The sequence below is a fragment of the Colletotrichum jinshuiense genome, chromosome 5 (assembly GCF_051148585.1).
Source record: "Colletotrichum jinshuiense chromosome 5, complete sequence".
NCBI lineage: Eukaryota > Fungi > Ascomycota > Sordariomycetes > Glomerellales > Glomerellaceae > Colletotrichum > Colletotrichum jinshuiense.
Genome location: NC_139312.1, coordinates 2,464,636 through 2,482,332, shown reverse-complemented (window position 1 = coordinate 2,482,332; position 17,697 = coordinate 2,464,636). Strand labels below are relative to the sequence as shown.

The 17,697-nt window shown below is 56.3% G+C and overlaps 4 protein-coding genes across 4 annotated transcripts; 2 read left to right on the top strand and 2 right to left on the bottom strand.

The window, feature by feature from the left end:
• Window positions 1–178: 178 nt before the first annotated feature.
• Window positions 179–1,870, bottom strand: EsH8_V_000631 (uncharacterized protein; the record flags this gene model as incomplete). Its single annotated transcript, XM_083273147.1, has 2 exons — window positions 179–1,173; window positions 1,234–1,870. The coding sequence occupies 2 exons, from the start codon at window positions 1,868–1,870 to the stop codon at window positions 179–181; spliced, it is 1,632 nt and encodes a 543-aa protein (XP_083125862.1).
• Window positions 1,871–2,519: 649 nt separating this feature from the next.
• On the bottom strand, window positions 2,520–3,532 carry EsH8_V_000630 (PLC-like phosphodiesterase; the record flags this gene model as incomplete). Its single annotated transcript, XM_083273146.1, has 3 exons — window positions 2,520–2,576; window positions 2,672–2,967; window positions 3,028–3,532. The coding sequence occupies 3 exons, from the start codon at window positions 3,530–3,532 to the stop codon at window positions 2,520–2,522; spliced, it is 858 nt and encodes a 285-aa protein (XP_083125861.1).
• Window positions 3,533–9,599: 6,067 nt separating this feature from the next.
• EsH8_V_000629 (DUF3129 domain-containing protein) lies at window positions 9,600–10,514 on the top strand (the record flags this gene model as incomplete). The annotated part of the gene is made up of 2 exons (XM_083273145.1): window positions 9,600–9,714; window positions 9,769–10,514. 2 exons carry the CDS (start codon window positions 9,600–9,602, stop codon window positions 10,512–10,514), a joined length of 861 nt encoding a protein of 286 aa, XP_083125860.1.
• Window positions 10,515–15,132: 4,618 nt separating this feature from the next.
• EsH8_V_000628 (inositol-3-phosphate synthase INO1) lies at window positions 15,133–16,855 on the top strand (the record flags this gene model as incomplete). The annotated part of the gene is made up of 2 exons (XM_083273144.1): window positions 15,133–15,872; window positions 15,943–16,855. The coding sequence occupies 2 exons, from the start codon at window positions 15,133–15,135 to the stop codon at window positions 16,853–16,855; spliced, it is 1,653 nt and encodes a 550-aa protein (XP_083125859.1).
• Window positions 16,856–17,697: the final 842 nt, after the last annotated feature.

Below are 17,697 nucleotides of genomic sequence, written 5' to 3'. Positions count from 1 at the left end.
TTATTGTATTCTACTAAGACCCCTCCATGGGAGAAAAGGGCGAAGCTAATGACAACCGGTTCACAACATTCTTCTGCCGTCCGCATGCAGGACGCAACTAACGTCCGCATTATATGCTGCAGTCTGTAAAATATGTATTACTATTATTGTTTTAACTTTTTAATTATTTGCCTGTCAGTCACCCAGGTACTCTCTTCTCCGTGTCCTGCCGCTTCAACCGATCCAGCCTCTCAGTCACCGACTTGTTGAAAGTGACTACCGACCAAGCCCTCCCGTCATCATTATACCCGAAATCCAGCACGTAGTACCCCAGCAGCACCACCAAAATCAGCGGCGTCGAGGTCACAAAGTAAATCCAGAACAGGTCGCCGCCGGGGCCGTACGGCACCTCCATCCCAAAAAGCGACGACGTGTACGCCAGCGGGATGAACACCAGGCCCAGCAACGTCACCGCCTTTGTGCTCTTGGCCTCGCGGATGCTCCGCTGCTGCTCCTTGTACGCCTGCCGGTTCCCCGTGATGCTCGCCAGCCCCGTCACCGCGGCGTTGAGCGTCTCGGTCCGGTGCCGCAGCTCCCGGAACCGGAGGTAGAGGAACTGGAAGTCTGCCGTGCAGTCCTGCCACGCGACACTCGCCGCCGAAAGCGCGCCGCGCGGGGGCAGCGTGCCGATGGGTACAGCGGTGTTGCCGGCCGGGTGGGACAGCGGGATGCCGAGCTGCAGCATGATGCCCTCGAGGTCCTCGAGGTACTCGCCCGTCCGCCGCTCCCACCCCTGCATGTCGCTCCACAGGGCCTCGACCTTGTTCATGGGCATCTTGGCCAGGTCCTGCTTGCGCGTGAGGCCGCGCTGCACCGCCGAGAGCGTTGCGCGCAGGTGCTCCGTCTGCTTGAGGAAGTGAGAGGCGACGATCTTCTTGACAAAGACGCTGACGGACTCGGGTTCCGCAATGTCCACCAGGCGCGAGTGCGTCTCGAGATAGAATGAGAGATCCTCGAGCATGGACGTCCTCGGAGGCCCGCGGTATTGCCCCTCCCTGGCCACGCGGATTTGCTCCTCTTCGGGGACGAAGTCGAGATAACCGCCCTGGTAGGGCCAGGTCTTGACGACATGTTCGACCTTGTACTCTTCTCCCGTTCGGACGCTCTTTACTGGAGGGTCGCAGAGTACAAGACCTAGAGGTTGTCGTTAGCAAGAGGACAATCAAGAATCAAAGAATTGGAGGGCGTGCTCACAGTCCCAGCCGCCGCCTTCCGTTCTCCTCGACCAAACGCCGCACTTCCTCCTGACAACAGCCGCATTCAAGTAATTGTCAATCTCATCAGGTGAGTTGTCCCATCTGAAGTCTCGCGATACCCCGATGTGTCGCCCGGTGGCGGCGCACACCCAACGAAAGCTCGTCGGCTTCCTGTCAAACGTGACGACCTCGTAGTACTTCATCTCCAGGTGTCCCCGGCTCTGGATGACCGACGGCAACTGGACGCCGTCGCTCTCGCCCATCCAATTGAGGTTGTGCACGACGACGCGTTCGTGCTCCACGAAGAAGGACGGGTGCAGTGAGAAGCGCTCGCCGAGGATGCCCGCAAAGCCAGGCCCCAGCCCTTCGACAACGTAGACGTTTTGCCGGCCGCGTAGCGAGGCCGTGTTGCGAAAGTGTGCTTCAAGGACGGCCGGCTCGTTGAACTCTGCCGTCCTGACGAACGTTCCATTTTCGAGGCTCAGCTTGACGACTCTGACGCCATCGTCTGTGAAGGGAATGCGCTGGATTTTGGCCTTTGGGTCTCGTTGCTTAAGACGAGGGTCCGAGAAGGATAGTGACCGGACAAAGCCCTCGTATTCGCCGCCAGCAAGCCATACTCCGTCCTTCTCCATGGCGGCTAGACAAGAAAGCCGGGAATCAGCTCTTGTGGTTTCCGCGTGCTGAGGTGGGCAGGTAGGCGTGCACGAAGCCGGGTACGGAATAAATCAGACAGCATAAAATGTGCCTCAAACGAAACGTCTCTTAATGATTCTAGCCATGACTATTTATTCAAAAAAGAAGATTATGGGCACGCGACACGATGCTCATAGCCGCGTAGCAAAGTGGGAGCAGCGTTGACAGCAGCTGAGCAGGCTGCCATAACATTGCTTGACATGCATAGCCAGTGGCTGAAAGGGGGATGGGGGAGTTGCGGTCATCCACCCTCAACTTTACCTACCGACCGAAGCTCCATTGCCCGATTGGGACACCGAAAGTGGCTTCGCTCCCACCTCCAAGGCCACTCGGGTGTCTCCCTCGTGTTACGCGAACGGCCTTGACTTCGCCCGCCCTACGAACCCGACCCCGAATCCATCCTTCAAGCGCGATTTATCTCACCAAACAGTGAGGGCGGCGCGGTAATTAATAGGTTTCCAGGGGATCACACGCCCTCCGCCCCTGTTTGCAAGGCTGCCTGCTCTTCTCGCCCTTACCGAGTATGCATTGCTATTTTTGCGACAATTGCCGCGTCGATGCAGCATTCCATGCATGGAAGGTCGCTCGTCAAGCGTTGTACTGGTTCTGCGCCTTGATCGCCTCGCCGATGTTGATCCAGTCAAGCTTTCATACCCCTTTTGTCAGCCCCCCAAAACAACCCGAAAGAAATGACCCCGATCTGGCACGGCCAGCTCGGTTCCCAAACAGGCTCAACTTACTAAAACGACATTCGGTGTCCGTCCCCACATCCCTCTACACAGATTGACCTGCTTGTCGATTGACTGCAGCGAATTCGTCTTTGGGGCGTTGAACTGGTCTGGGATCTTGATCCCGGCGAACAACTCGATGTTGAGAAAGTGATTTACGATGTACATGTAACCGTTCGGGTTGACACCCTGCGGCCGATCGATGTTGCAGTTTGGAAAACCAGCGTTCGTCTCACCGAAGGGCGTCTCCCAATAATACTGGAACTCGTCGAGAATGTAATCCACTTTGCTTGTGTCGGCGTGGTAGTCTGCTACCGTCAGTCTTGTTTCTGCCAGTTTTCATTTCTTGTTCTAGGGGCGAGGAATACCCATGAAGACAACCAGCCTTGTCCCGGCATCGATGAGCTGTTGAAGCGTCGGCCACTGGTCTATGGCCACCTTTGCCTTGGGCCTGAAGACATACTTCTCCAGTCCTGTGCTCTTGAACGTGTCGGCGAACTGCGTGATGGGCAATGCGTCGATGTTGGTCAGAAGCAGGGTGACCACCTCCCGTGGATGAGCCTCCATCCAAGTGGTTATTTCGTCGAGGTATTTGGCCAAAGACCCCGAGTCCAGCAGAGCGCAGGTAGTGTGGCACATCTGGATCTGGCCGTTCTTATTCTGTGTCTGAGCTTGAAGGAAGCGCACGCCAAGGTTCAGTTGGTTCGTTACTGACACATATTGGTTATGCGCGGGGGTGATTCCGACGAAAGCGCTGTTGTGAGACCCAACAAAAGTCACGTCCGAGTACTTCTTCCCACAGAGCGCATTATTGCCGTTGCAGGCGACGGCGATGCCCGCTAGTACGGGAAGGAATCGAACGGCACGCATCATGTCAAGGTAGCGAGTGACGGGGATAGGAGCGTGAGAGACCCATTATGAGTTTCTCGAGCAGACGAGGACAACAGTTATATATATTGATGGCGCAGTAGTCCGTCAACCTTTCAGCCGTCAGGGACCTGATGATAGCTTAAATTAACATCTCGGACGGACTAGCGAATCAAATGCCAAACTAGGCCACCGTTGGCGCTGTGGGTGATGATGTTGGGAGGCCACTGATCCGGTCCTTGCAGCATTTGTTAGTCTGGAGATAAATGACCCCTCGTAGTGGAACGGTCCGACATGTGAGCGATGCCACCCAAGACATGGTGCCGCTGTGTTTGCTGCATTTCATACCATCGAAGTGACGGTTCTTGGTCTTGTGATTGGATCATGGCGTATCTTGGAGTTCGGGGCAGGTGGGATTAAGACGGAAAGGGGGATTCTCGTAGGCATGAGATGCCTGTCCAGGCGGGCAGCTTTGCCACATCTATCGACTCGCGGGGCTTTCTAAGCTGTACAGCCACTTGGACGGCATGGAGGAGGCATGTCTGGGTTCGGCGAGACCCTTGTTTGGGAAGCGGACGAAAGGGCTTAGGAGAGGAGATATAGCTCTCTTAGTATGAATATAGGAACAACAGACAGCCGACGCCTTGTTGACGGTTGCCGCTCCCTCGACTGACGGTGATAGGTGTGCTGGGATCTGCACAGGCTTGTCAAGCACATGCGCCACACTTGTGGTTGTCGGAGGGCGTTGATGTGCGAAGTGGTGGGTTGGCTCCAAGACGAAGAGCGACAAGATGAAGGTGGCCACGGCCGTTAAGTGAAACAAGGACGTTGACGAATGACGGTCTCAGAAGACGTCCACGGGTGGTGGCGGTCATCAGGGACCAGCAGGCGCAGTCGAGGGTCTGAATGGTCTCAATGGTGTTAGAAGCGTAATTAAGAGTGCGCTAAAGTGAGTGGTTGCAGGGACCGTTCTGTTATCGTTCAGGGGGGGAGGTAATGCTGGCAGCTGGCAGTACATGGCTGGCCTCATTGGTCGCCGGCATTATTTGCCCCACCTCCAGCAAATGGGGCCTCCTGCCGCTAATGCAATTGATCGCCTGCGTTTCTCCAACACCACAGAATATCATGGGGGAGACTAAACGCACTACAACCCTCAGTTACGACAACCTTGTGCCGTCGTCTAAGTTATTTCTGTTTTGATTCATACGTAGGCTTTCACAGTGTACCATACTCGGCATGTATCTATCAGTCCAATTTACAGAGGATGCAAAAGGGCAAACATATGCCTTGGAGCAAGCAGAACAGTTGGAGTTTCCACTTAGCGGTTCAAGGACGGCTCAGTGGGATTCCCAGTGAGCCTGAGTGTGCTTCTGCTTGTCATTCACGTAGCTTCCGGGTGAGTAAATCTCTGGTAGCTATGGGATAGCTATTGCCCGGTTCGTTAATGAGACGAGCCATCCGCCATACACCATAGTCGTAAATCCCGTGTTCTTGATATCGAGCGACATAGAATACATTATGACGAATGGTCGTGGAAGTTATGGAGAGCCTTGTATCGGTAGAGATTGACTCATTAAAAAGAAATCGCAGGAGGAGAATTGGTGGCAAGGGTTACATATATTGGGAGTTCGTGGGGGCTTTTAAGTACCTCGCAACGGGTTCGCTGGCTTCCCCGTAACCTCGGAATGTCACTGCCAGACGTCTCTCTAATGGTGTGGCAGCCTTCAGTTAAGGTCAATTTGCTTCTCTCAAAATCTCACCCAAATGTGGCTGCTGTGCTTCGAGGGATAGGTTCTAATGTTATAGGGGGAAATCTCAATCCAACAAGAGCCAGCTCTCATACGGTGACACCAGGGTGGGCCGATAGCGTAGGCCAACAGGAGGGCATCTGACATAAAGCTAGGGGGACAATGGATGTGCTCTTTGAATATCCCATCAAACGCTAGCAAACTGGAGTATAAAACACTGGTGTTGTCTGTTGCTGAATAATGGTTCAACCCTCATAATCAAGTTCTACTCATCACTAAGAAGTTTCCAGTTTCTTCATTGATCAAGATTCAGCCATCAGACACCAGTTTCTTTAAGTATTCAAGAAACCGAACCCGCGATCTCCAAAATGAAGATCTCTACCACCACCACTCTTCTCACCCTCTTCGTGGGCTTTGCTTCCGGTAAGAGCTATGATCATCAACCAGTTATGCCCTCCATTTCGGCGTAAAAGTTAAGAGGAGAATTTCAGCCCCTCAACACATCGGGAAACCCTGCTTCTATACTGACAGCTATGACACAGCGGCCGAGTCGGCCATCCCTTCGGTATCAGGGCTTGCTGCCGAACAGGACTGCGTACTCATTGAAGGGCCTGCCTCCTGGTTCCTTAAGGACCAGATCCAGACTAAGCCTATCGATATGGAGGGGCTCGCCGTTGTTGCGGCGCATGCCGCCGGAAAGAGGTGCAATTTCGGGGCCGCCTGTGCTCCCCCATACAATGGACTGGGCATGTGGCTCGGAAGTCCAAAAGTGTATCTAGGTACTAGAGAGGAAGAAGTGAATATGATACGGGCGAAGGAGTTTTTAGTCTCGACATCTTGTAGAAATCACAATCAGTCTCCTGCGCAGAGAAAACTTATAATGCTTCTGATATAGCTACGTATCTAGCATGCCTAAAAGAGAACCCGTAAGGTCTTTTTTGCAAAAAAAAAAAAAAAAAAGCTTACTCCTGGCCAGGACTCCCTACGCGGATGGTATTAGGCTACAGTGCCACCTGAAAATAAGTGAGTGAGTATAAGATTACGGGTAGTATGATCCCTTCCCAATTTGTTTTGCTCTTAATTATGTACATCAACTAGCCAGATACTTGATGGTTACGCTGAATATAACGACACTCACAGAGGGTTCAGTGTATTTTGTGAACACGTTTTACGGTTACATTTCAAAATTTCACAGGTTTTGCAATGAATGGATACATTTGATGAATGGCCCTTATTCATTGGTTTTGTTCTTGGTCGGTAGTGGTTCTAGTTTTATGCGTCTGCACACCTGGTTGTAATTGTCTGCAAATAATGATTCGTGGCTAATCAAGTATACAGTTCCATCCGTCGATGACTATGACCTACAAATCCAGGGTGATCCTGATTTATGATAGCAATGTCACTAACTTAGATATAAACATAGAAGTTGTATACGGAAAAGGTCGGCAGTAGGAGCAGCAGTGAAGATATCGCCGTCGCCAACCTGAGCTCCGCTGCTGCCGCTTCCCCCTGCCCGCATTCTGGCCGGATAATCCAACAGTAAGATGCATCTTCAATACTTCTGTATATTTTGTCATTATACCCAGCAGGACTAAGGGTGCTTGAGCAGTACGGGCAAAATTTGTGCCTGTACAAACCCTTCAAATCCGCATCATACATGCCAACGTTTCTTTTCAGACGAGTTGTTCTTTGCCAAGAAAAGTTGCTCGGACAAGTATGCACATGCTACTTGGCACTTGTGAAGTCGTTGGCATCTTTGACCGCGGCATCATGCAGAACTCCCAGCGCATTTGCGCCTGTGTTGGACAATCGTCGCAAATGCATCGGCGCTGATGCCCATCATCTGTTCAATGCCAAAGGACCGTCCCATTTTGGCAACCGAGGGCGCAGCATTCTTTCCTTTTCGGACGAAGCAACGAAATGCCATCTCACATGTTGAACCTCGGATCATCGCAACAAAGCAATTCGATCAAGTAACACCTGGGGATTACTTCGTCTCATTTCCCGTGAGAAAGGCGCAAAGGCTGAGCCATTCTAGATTGCAATGGGAATAGGTGGGATATTATCTAGTATGGCACAGCTAGTATCGTTACGACAGACAGACAAGACAGAACTTTCACGACTCATCTTCTACGCCATGTGGCAGATCCTTACACGGCGCTCGGACAGGATGATGCTATGATCATTTGCCCGTACTAAGTCCGGGCTATGCACAAAACTGTGTCATGACACAAACTCCAGAATCAAAGGAATTATGGAGTTGCACCTTCACACCGCGCAGTTGAAAGCTTGATTTCCCCCGAACCTCGGGTTGGGTTATGAACAACGGGCGGCCCATCCGCCGACCCTTCCATAATGATAGAAAAGCCGCACTCGCATTCAGCTCGGCTTGGAGTTGGCCTCGGCTCCCACGAGCGAGCGAACCGCGAAGGAGGGTTGCCCTAGGAGCGAAAGCGAGTATGCGATTCTGTCGGCCAGGACACTTGGTGGAGCGGCATAGCACCAAACCCTTGCAAGCGCTCGACTATGACAAATGTCTTGAGACGCTGAAATCGAACAACCCATGACCAGACAAAGAGTTAGGGATCACCAAAACAAACGAACTCTGTGTGGGGCCGATCAAGGCTGCAAATTTGTCATTTGTGTCGCCGGGGGGGAGGGAGTGACGAGGCCTGCACAGCCTTTAGAGCAAACACATCCGACGATCGACGTCATCCTGATATGGTCATGCTTGCTTGCTTTCACCCGCGGACTTGCTGGAAGATTCCTCTCAGCCTACCCACTCACGACCTCACTGGTCTTCTCTCTCGCTTTGGTTGCGAAGGGGAAAAGACCGTGCGCGACACGACGAAACGTGGGAATTCCTCTGACGCCCGTGTTTGTGCTTCCACCGAGGGTTTCGCCAAGCACTGTCACTGGCTCGTCGAAGGCTTGTTACCACCCAACTCGGGACGGCATGCCATCGCCGAGCTTTCATCCCGCCTGCCGCATGCGCCAAGCCATTCCAGCGGCGGCTAGCCCGGCAATGACATGTCGTTCACGTCTTTCAATGACAGATTCAGAGTCTGCCATGGGCCTCTCGTCAAGGCACCTCTCGTCAAGACCTGACCGAGTCTTTCTCACCAAAGTGTCTTTGGAAACAGGGCGTCAAACTTCAAGGCCACTCTACTTCTCCACGAAAAACGAAAGGGGGGCAGGCGGAGCCTCGCTGGGCACCTTGCTCTTGAGTTCTATCTGATATCTCTCCAGCCTCTAACGTCGAGCTGCCCCTGGTGAGCCGGGCTTTGTCGAGAAAGGCGGAACCCTCGCCCAATGAGGGATGGCTCCCGCAGTCGGGAACGAAGATTTCAGGGGCGCCCACTCGCCTCCCGGAGCCTCCCAGATACGAATGGATACGCTCCGCTCGCGACTTCGTGATGTTTGGCCCCGTCTCAATAACACTGGTGAATCGGTCAGCGGTGCAGCTGGCCCGAGCTCGGCTGGCCCCAGCCAACAACCTCACACGCCTCGCGTTTTAAGATCGACACCATCCTAGTGCCTTTTGCAAATCTTTTGCAGAGCGCCATGGGATTTCCCCTGTTATTCCCAGGAACGCTCCCGCCGCTAAATCTTGTCTAACACCTCGACGCCATCGTCGACGCCAAGCCCCAAACGCTCGTGGGGTCGGTCTCCCTCCTAAGCCGCACGCCTAGAGCGCCTCGCCGCTTCCCCCACAACTATGATTTTCCAATGATCTACCTATCGGAGCTCAGATCACCCATAGTCTTTTCATGCATAATCTGAACTGGCCGTTCTTACCGGAGAACCCGCCCCTCGGCCTGATTCCTAGCGCGTGGCGTTTCTCTTACTTGGCCATCGCTCAAGACCCGCCGAACCCCTCGAAACGACCCTGGGCCAATCGCATCTTTGTAAAACTCGTCTTTGCTGGAAACCGCGTCGCCCGTCGTCCAGTCGTCAGATCAATGCTTCAACTGATCTTTCGTGAGAAGTCAGCGGCAAGATGCTTCACTCAGGAGTAACCGATGGCCATAATCCCTGGCGTTGAGAACTGGGGCCCGTGGGTTGCCACAGCCCATCAATCGTCTTCCAAAGACCGATCAGGACCTGTCATCCAGAGTATCGACGACCTGTATAAGAATCACTCGCATGTCCCTTCAAACTCTCATCTTCTTCTCTCTCATCAGCATCTCATCTTCTCTTCAGCCTTCTTTCATCTGCCTTTCATTCGACTAGAGCCCGGAGCTCCTCGACGCCTTTACACATAATACCTGCTCAGCTTCTTTAGTTTTACACTTAACTTTCACCAATCCCTTCAAACCGCCAAAATGCAGTACGGCTCTACCATCCTTCTCGCGGCCTTCGCTGCCACCAACGTCTTCGCCCACGGCGTCATCGACAGTGTTCAGGGTGCCAACGGCGTCGCTCTCCCCGGTCTCTCTTGTAAGCCAACGCAGCTCGTCATCGCAAACTCGAAACCTCGCTAACATGGCCCAGTGATTGATGGCACACCTCGTGACTGCGCCTCTCCCCGCTGCGGCTCCGAGGCCGACACCTCCATCATCCGCGATGGTGAGATGGGCACCGCCAGGGCCTCCGCCCTTGGCCGCACCCAGGGCGGTGGTCCCGTCGACGCCGCCTCCATGGTCCAGACCTTCATGAACGGCGCCGCTGGCAACACCACCGCCGTCAAGCAGGCCCGCGAGATCCACGAGGCCAACATGGCCCGCCGCAACGTCAACATCGCCGCTCGCCAGAACGGCAAGGGCACCAAGACCCCCAAGGGCACCACCGAGACCGCCGTCAAGGCCGCCACCGGCATGGCCGCCCAGATGGGCATGCCCACCACCGCCGACGACGGCACCATCAAGATGACCTTCCACCAGATCAACCAGGACGGCGCCGGCCCCCTCACCGCCGACGTCGACGGCACCTCCGGCGGCACCGACCCCAGCGCCTTCAAGTCCGCCGAGGTCACCCAGAACGTCCCCGGTATCGGCATTGGCGGTCTCTCCGGCGCCTCCGTCATGGACTTCGACGTCGCCGTCAAGATGCCCGCTGGCATGACCTGCGACGCCAACGTCGGTGGCGCCAGCAACGTCTGCGTTGCCCGTCTCCGCAACGCCGCCCTCGCCGGCCCCTTCGGCGGCTCCGTCGCCTTCACCCAGTCCGCCACCGCCCGCAAGCGCGCCGTCGAGCACAACCTCCGCAAGCGCCGCTCCGCCCGCTCCTTCGCGGCCTAAATTGGTTCCACGCTTTTTTTTGAGGGGCATCGGGGAGTAGTTTGCACGCTACGCAGCAGGGAGGGCTATTTTGGTGCTTTTCGTCTCCGTCGGTCGCGGCCATGCCAGGGGCATGGCGCTGCGAGCCGTCAAGGGACACAACTCGAGATCCCGGGGGTGTTTGGCTCTCAGGCCTTGCCCCCGCTCGTATTATTTACTCGTCCTTTACTTGATATCCTGAGGATTCATTGGGAGACAACTTGTGTATAATCCTGCTACATAGAAGTGTCTCGATGAAAATAACGATGCTTTGTGGTTCTTGAAACTTTCTTTCTCTTGCTCCTAGACGTGACTGCTTGATGTGACTTGTTTGTTTTAGACTGGGAAGTGGATTCACTAGGCGCTCTTTGACGCTCTCCTTTGACCTCTTTTGCCTGTAAACGAGCGGCAGCCGTGCACCGCCAAATAAGCATCAATCATCTCCTTGAGACCTGCCAGTTGAGAGTGGAGTGGAATATGGAGAGCCGCAGTCACTCTGTGGTGCTTGTCACTAGACTAGGCAAGGCGAGTTTGGTTGGGCCTGCAGAACAGCGTTCATAGTTCCAAGCAGCTCACGCAACCCCCGCGCAAATACCCCCTCCATCAGCCGACATAGCCGATGTGTTGTCATCTTTTTTCTTTCTTTCTAGCGTGTTTAGACCATCTGCGAATTTGAAAACAAACGTTGTCTGAACCTCGGTCCTCGAGGGATGAAAATGCGCGACGTCTGACGCCGTCTGCCCCCCTCCCCACCCAACCATGCACGAGTCAATCAACACCGCTTTGTGCTCCCACCTTTCCGTCGTCCAAAGTCTTGACGCGTACATGACTGACTTGACGCATCGGAAATTCTCCTCGGCAAAGCTGGACCGGAAAAAAAGAACAGAAAAGAAAGGAACAAACGCGGGCGGCCGCTCAGTTCGTACGTGTGGCCTCTTCAGCGAGCGACCAATGACGTTCGTTTTCCAGCTCGACACCGTACACGAGCCGTTGGTTTGGTCCGTCGCAGAGCAGAGTTTCGCAAAATCCGGTGGGGGGATGTGTGGCGAGTCGTTTGAAGCACGCCACCATCCCCGTTCCCGCCATGTCCCCCTCCCCCCTTCGAAGCTCACGGCCGAAGAGAAGAGCACGGAAGCCTCCCCTCCCATTCTGGGCAAAGCTTGCTTGCTGCAGTTTTCGCCGAATCGGCGGAACCATTGGGCCTCGTGAGAACCGCCCGCGCGAAGACGGGGCGGAAAATAAGGTGGCCTCGAGTGCGTGGCCGCTCCCACCCTCCATCTCGCCTCTCCCAAAAGCTTCATTATTCAAATCATCAGGTACGCGCACCAAGACGGGGCAGCGGGTGGGGGTGTGCGCAGGCCCGGGTGCGCTCACGAGGCCAATCCGGCCCAGGATCCACAGCGCCTCCGTGCAGCCGCCCTCCGGGTCCGGCCCCACCCGGTTTGAAGACGTTTCTGATCGCGAACAGGAGAAAAGGAAGGTTGTTGATACTGACTTTAAGAATACGAGCGGCTCCTACCATTCCTTTTCTTGGCATGAGGCTGTAAAGAAAGCTTTCTAGGCGGCCAGGTGCGCAGATCATGTCATACCGCCGTTTATACAAGGCTCGAGTCGTCTTCATGACGTGAAGTAGGTGTATCGAGGTGCTCTCGTTGGAGGAGGGTGGGAAAGGATCAGTTGGGAGGGCTTGAGCCGTTTCTGGTGGCTGGCATTTTGTTTCCGCCCGTCATGTCCGCCGGAATTGTCCCCATTCTGCCCATTTCGTTTCGCCGGGCAGAAGGCTAACGTTGCATGAATCTCGGGGGTTTGTCGGAAAAAGAGGAATGCAGAGGAACTCGCAAACGCGATCGTTGACCGACGTGTGGGACGTGGAGACCAACTGTCTCGGCTGCATCGGCGCGGGCCGCGGAGGTGACACGGGAGCACAGCAAGATCCAAGGTCCCGAGAGGTCAGCGGCTAAGGGCGGCCAGCAGATCAACCGGGAATCTTGCCTCGAGGATATTTTGGCACTCTTGAGAGGGCACGAGTGGCGCCCAATACGTCCGAAACCTCTCCCCATGTTGTGGAAGCCCACCTGGTGCAACCGGCTAGTTTCTGGCGAGGTGGGAAGATCCAGTCAGTGTGCAAGGACCGGCGGTCTTGTTCATTGCCCAGTAGTAAAAAACGGAAATTCAGAGCATCGTGGCAGCAAGCGAGCTGCGTCGGGCACGCGGGCTCGGCGGTTTCTCGATCTCCGGGCCTTCCAGCCCCGGCGCCAGCGGGACGGCAACATGACCCGACACTCCGACCAGCCCACGCGTGGCCGGGATTGGGTGTTGCGGCAAACTCGGGCACTCGGGGTTGGGCCAGCAGGGGGGGGAGGGCCGTCCGCCCCCAAACCGTCCCGCCGCGTACCTCTGCGGAACGTTTTACCCTGCGCGGGACGCAGACCCCAGGCGTACTGCTTACGCGACAGTAGCGGTCAAGGGCGGTCGGTCCTCGTCGTCCGGGGTTTTGGGGAGCGAGGGCGTTCCTCTGCCGCCGTAGGACGAAGCCAGCCGTCCTTTACGCGCAACTCGCGCACCAGGAACTTCTGCAGGCACGCAGGCTCATGCAGTCCTCATGCAGTCGAAGACATACAGTGGGGGGTTTGCGGGCTAGGGGGAAGGGGGGAGGTGGACACCACGCTGATCAGCCCAGCGGAACTCTAACCGAGATGGAGGGGGAGGGGGAGCTAGGGAAGACAGGCAGTCGCCCAGCTGTCTGTCTCCAGTGCATTGCATTGGGGAATGAAGTGTCAAGGAGATTGTCTAGGCAAATAGCCAAGCTGGAACTATTACAGACCTAGTGGGCTACTAATTAGTATCCTGCTACGGCTGTCCAAGGCGTCAGCTGCCAACTAGATCGATACCGAAGCGACGGGGCCCCGCACCCAGCCGAAGAATCCGCTCCGACGTCGCCGGGGCCTACTTCAGCAGCAAATACAGGTCGTCGGGTACCTCGCGGACAGGGCCACGGCGGGCCCAATGGGATGACCGTGGCCCCCCCCTCCCCCCCTTCGGTAGCCGGTCCAGGGGGGCGCCCCTCCCCCTCCAAGCCGCGTCTCTGGGAACAATTGGAGCTGCTGGAGACCGCCCCGCCATCCCACCTTTTGCGCAACCGCGTCGGCCCTCCTTGACGACGACAACGACAATGGCGCGAGGAGGAGCTAGTGGAGGGCAAGTTTACACGCACGCCATCCGTCCGGTCCCTATCGACCAGCTGCAGAATCGGAGGGAGGCAGCTGGGCTGGATGCGAGCCAGGGGATACGGCGAGCGGTCATGGTCGGCCTTGGGAAGGGGACATGGATGTGTCGTGTGAGGGCTTTCTCGTCCGGGTGGCTGAGATAAGGTAATAGCAACGGCCAAGTACGGACACCTAATACGCTACAGCAGGCCAAAAAAAAAAAAAAGTTGGGCACGGCGGCATGTGAAAGAGGCACACCCAGGGCCATGACAGGTTCGTCGGAAGAGACCAGATAATGCTCAATTTCTGCAGAGCTTGTTCGTCATTTTGCACCTCGGGGTCTTGGGGCCCACGCCGCTCTCGCTCAGTCGACTCCTTCTTTCTCGAGCCCAACTCGGGTCCTTTATCTCTCGTACCGCATGTGCGGCCTTTTGCATTGCATCCCATCCTGCCAGCTCATCTCCTGCCATCGGCATCAAAAGGTTACGCGTAATTGCTCGACTTGACTGGGTACGGCGCGCATCGACCGCCTCGTCCCCACCCTCTTCCTCCCGAGGGCCGGTCGTTCCCGCGCATATTACACATCTGCGGCCCTCCGGTTCATCCATCCATCCATCACATCCAGCCATACACAGCTTCGTTGCGTGCACAACTGCAGGGCCAAGCCATGGTTCCTTATCTGTCGCATCCCGGCAGGGACGCCAAAAAATAAAATAGATCAACAAATAAAATACACAAAAAAGAACTCCACACTTTGTATTGTTCTCGCGTTGCGTCGTGCTGCGGCAGTGGCCTGTCAACCTTCCCGTCTCACCGCCCCTCCTCCCCCCCCCCCCAACAGCCGCCGACCCAGCAGCCCGACGTGGCATAGCTCCAGGTTCCTCGTCCTCGGCTGCACGCCTCCCCCAGCCCCGGCGTCCCGGGACGACGTTGGCCTTTGGAAATGACTATTTGAATCCGCTCCCATCCCGCGTCCCCTCCCCGATGTCTCTCCTTTTTTTCTTTCTTTTCCTCTCCCTCATCCTGAAATAGTCTGTCAAGCTACGACATCGAGGATAGCCAGATTGCATTACCAAACAAACCAACCCACCTCCCAACCAAACCCAACCCATTGTTTGATCGCACTTACGAGTCGCGATCACCCCCGTCGTCAAGACGTTTTCCAACCTCCTCAACTCGTAAGCCCGCTTCTCGAGATGCCGTTTCTCACAGAACCATGCTGACATGCCCGTCCCAGGGTCCATCACCCGTACGCAGGAGCCCGCTGCTCTGCCTCCCCCGGAGGTTCAGCGGACTCGGCCTTTGGTCTCTAAAGGCGCATAACCCACACGCCAGCCCAAACCCAACGTAAAAACAGTCAAACAGTCAACCCCCGCCTCCTCTGAACGTCAAACATGGCTCCCCATGCAGAGGTAGACTCGGGCTCCGCGCACGGAGATGGACCCATCCCCAACGGTGACGGCGACGCCGCCGCTGCCGCCAACCAGCAGCAGCAGCGCGAGCTCTTCACCGTCAACTCCCCCAACGTCGTCTACAACGACGACGAGATCCTGTCAAAGTACACCTACCGCACCACAAAGGTCACCAAGGACGCCGCAGGCAAGTATGTCGCCACCCCGACCGAGACTCTCTACGAGTTCAAGACCGAGCGGAAGGTCCCCAAGGTCGGCATGATGCTCGTCGGCTGGGGCGGCAACAACGGGACCACCGTCACCGCCGGCATCCTCGCCAACCGCCGCGGCCTGGAGTGGGACACCCGCGAGGGGCCCCGCGCCGCCAACTACTACGGCTCCGTCATCATGGGGTCCACCGTCAAGCTGGGCACCGACGCCGAGACGGCCAAGGACATCAACATCCCCTTCCACGACCTCCTGCCCATGGTCCACCCCAACGACCTCGCCATCGGCGGCTGGGACATCAGCAAGCTGAGCCTCGCCGACGCCATGGACCGCGCCCAGGTCCTCGAGCCGACGCTGAAGCAGCAGGTCAAGAAGGAGATGGCCGCCATGGTCCCGCTCCCCAGCATCTACTACCCCGACTTCATCGCCGCCAACCAGGAGGACCGGGCCGACAACCTGATCCCCGGGAGCAAGGCCTGCACGGCCCACGTTGAGCAGATCCGCAAGGACATCCGGTAGGTTTCGCGCGTGCGGTGAACAGTCCCCGAGTGTGTGTGTGTGCCGGGTTGCTGATGTGAGAGACAGCGACTTCAAGGAGGCCAACGGCCTGGACAAGGTCATTGTCCAGTGGACCGCCAACACGGAGCGCTACGCCGACATCATCGCCGGGGTCAACGACACCGCCGACAACCTGCTCAGGGCCATCGACGAGGGCCACGAGGAGGTCTCCCCCTCGACCGTCTTCTCCGTCGCCTGCACGCTCGAGGGCGTGCCCTTCATCAACGGCTCGCCCCAGAACACCTTCGTCCCCGGCGCCATCGAGCTGGCCGAGAGGCACGGCTCCTTCATCGGCGGCGACGACTTCAAGTCGGGCCAGACCAAGATGAAGTCGGCGCTCGTCGACTTCCTCATCAACGCGGGCATCAAGCTGACGTCGATCGCGAGCTACAACCACCTGGGCAACAACGACGGCAAGAACCTCAGCTCGCACAAGCAGTTCCGGTCCAAGGAGATCTCAAAGTCCAACGTCGTCGACGACATGGTCGAGGCCAACACGGTGCTGTACAAGGAGGGCGAGCACCCGGACCACACGGTCGTCATCAAGTACATGCCGGCCGTGGGCGACAACAAGCGGGCGCTCGACGAGTACTACGCCGAGATCTTCATGGGCGGCCACCAGACCATCTCGCTCTTCAACGTGTGCGAGGACTCGCTGCTGGCGTCGCCCCTCATCATCGACCTCGTGCTCGTCGCCGAGATGATGACGCGCATCCAGTGGAAGGCGTCGTCGTCGGACGGCGCGGCCACCAAGGACTTCAAGGGCTTCCACAGCGTGCTCAGCATCCTCAGCTACATGCTCAAGGCGCCCCTGACCCCGCCGGGCACCCCCGTCATCAACGCCCTGAGCAAGCAGCGCGCCGCGCTGACCAACATCTTCCGCGCCTGCGTTGGCCTCGAGCCCGAGTCCGAGATGACGCTCGAGCACAAGCTGTTCTAAGAAGTCATGGACGGTGACGGGTGAATGGATGGATGGATGGATGGATGGGACTGCGGTCCGAATCTTTACTTCTTTTGGTCACGCCATGTTGGCCCGTTGAATTTTTGATTTTCAATCTTGGGAGGCCGGCGCAAAGTTGGTCCCAGCCGCTCATTTAAGACTTGAACGATGCTTTAGATAGTACTTGCGAGAACAAAATACAAACCAGTCTTTACCGCACATGGCAAGGGTCTCACATGCTGTTGAGCTGCTGAGCTCCCGATACCTCATAAAGTGATGCCAAGCCGAGAGGCAGCCAGCCATGCAAGCCTTCTGGTCTCTGTTTCGCCTCAGACGCGGGCATTCTTTGAGAGCAAAGCAAAAACACCTTGACGCAGCAGGGATTCTTCCATTGCCAAAAACCTTATAGCGTTCTTGGAGGTAGAGCAGGTGGGTGTAGTGGCTTTGTCTCTAGTACGCCAAGAGGCGATGATTGGTGCATTGGAGCTGATGCGCGAGGGCACACCAGCGACTACAGTTTGGACTTGGGGCCAATCAGAAAGCGGACAACAGCCGTAAGCTTTGGTTCCCCCCCAGACGCTCACTCGTCATCGGACAGCTGCTGACAGTCCACGCCGTGTCATTGTGTCAATCGCTACTCTGGCGAGCTGTGAACGGGCCTTCTTCACCCATCCTTTCGTCGGTTAATTAGCGAAGCGACGTGGACACGCAAAAGCTTGGTTTTCTCGCTGGAGAAAAAACAAACACTGGAGAATCTGGAGAATGTTTCGTGCCGGGGTTGTGTTGACCGCGGCGTGGTTCTGTCGATGTGGCGTCCACAATCATTTTCTCCGAACCCAAGT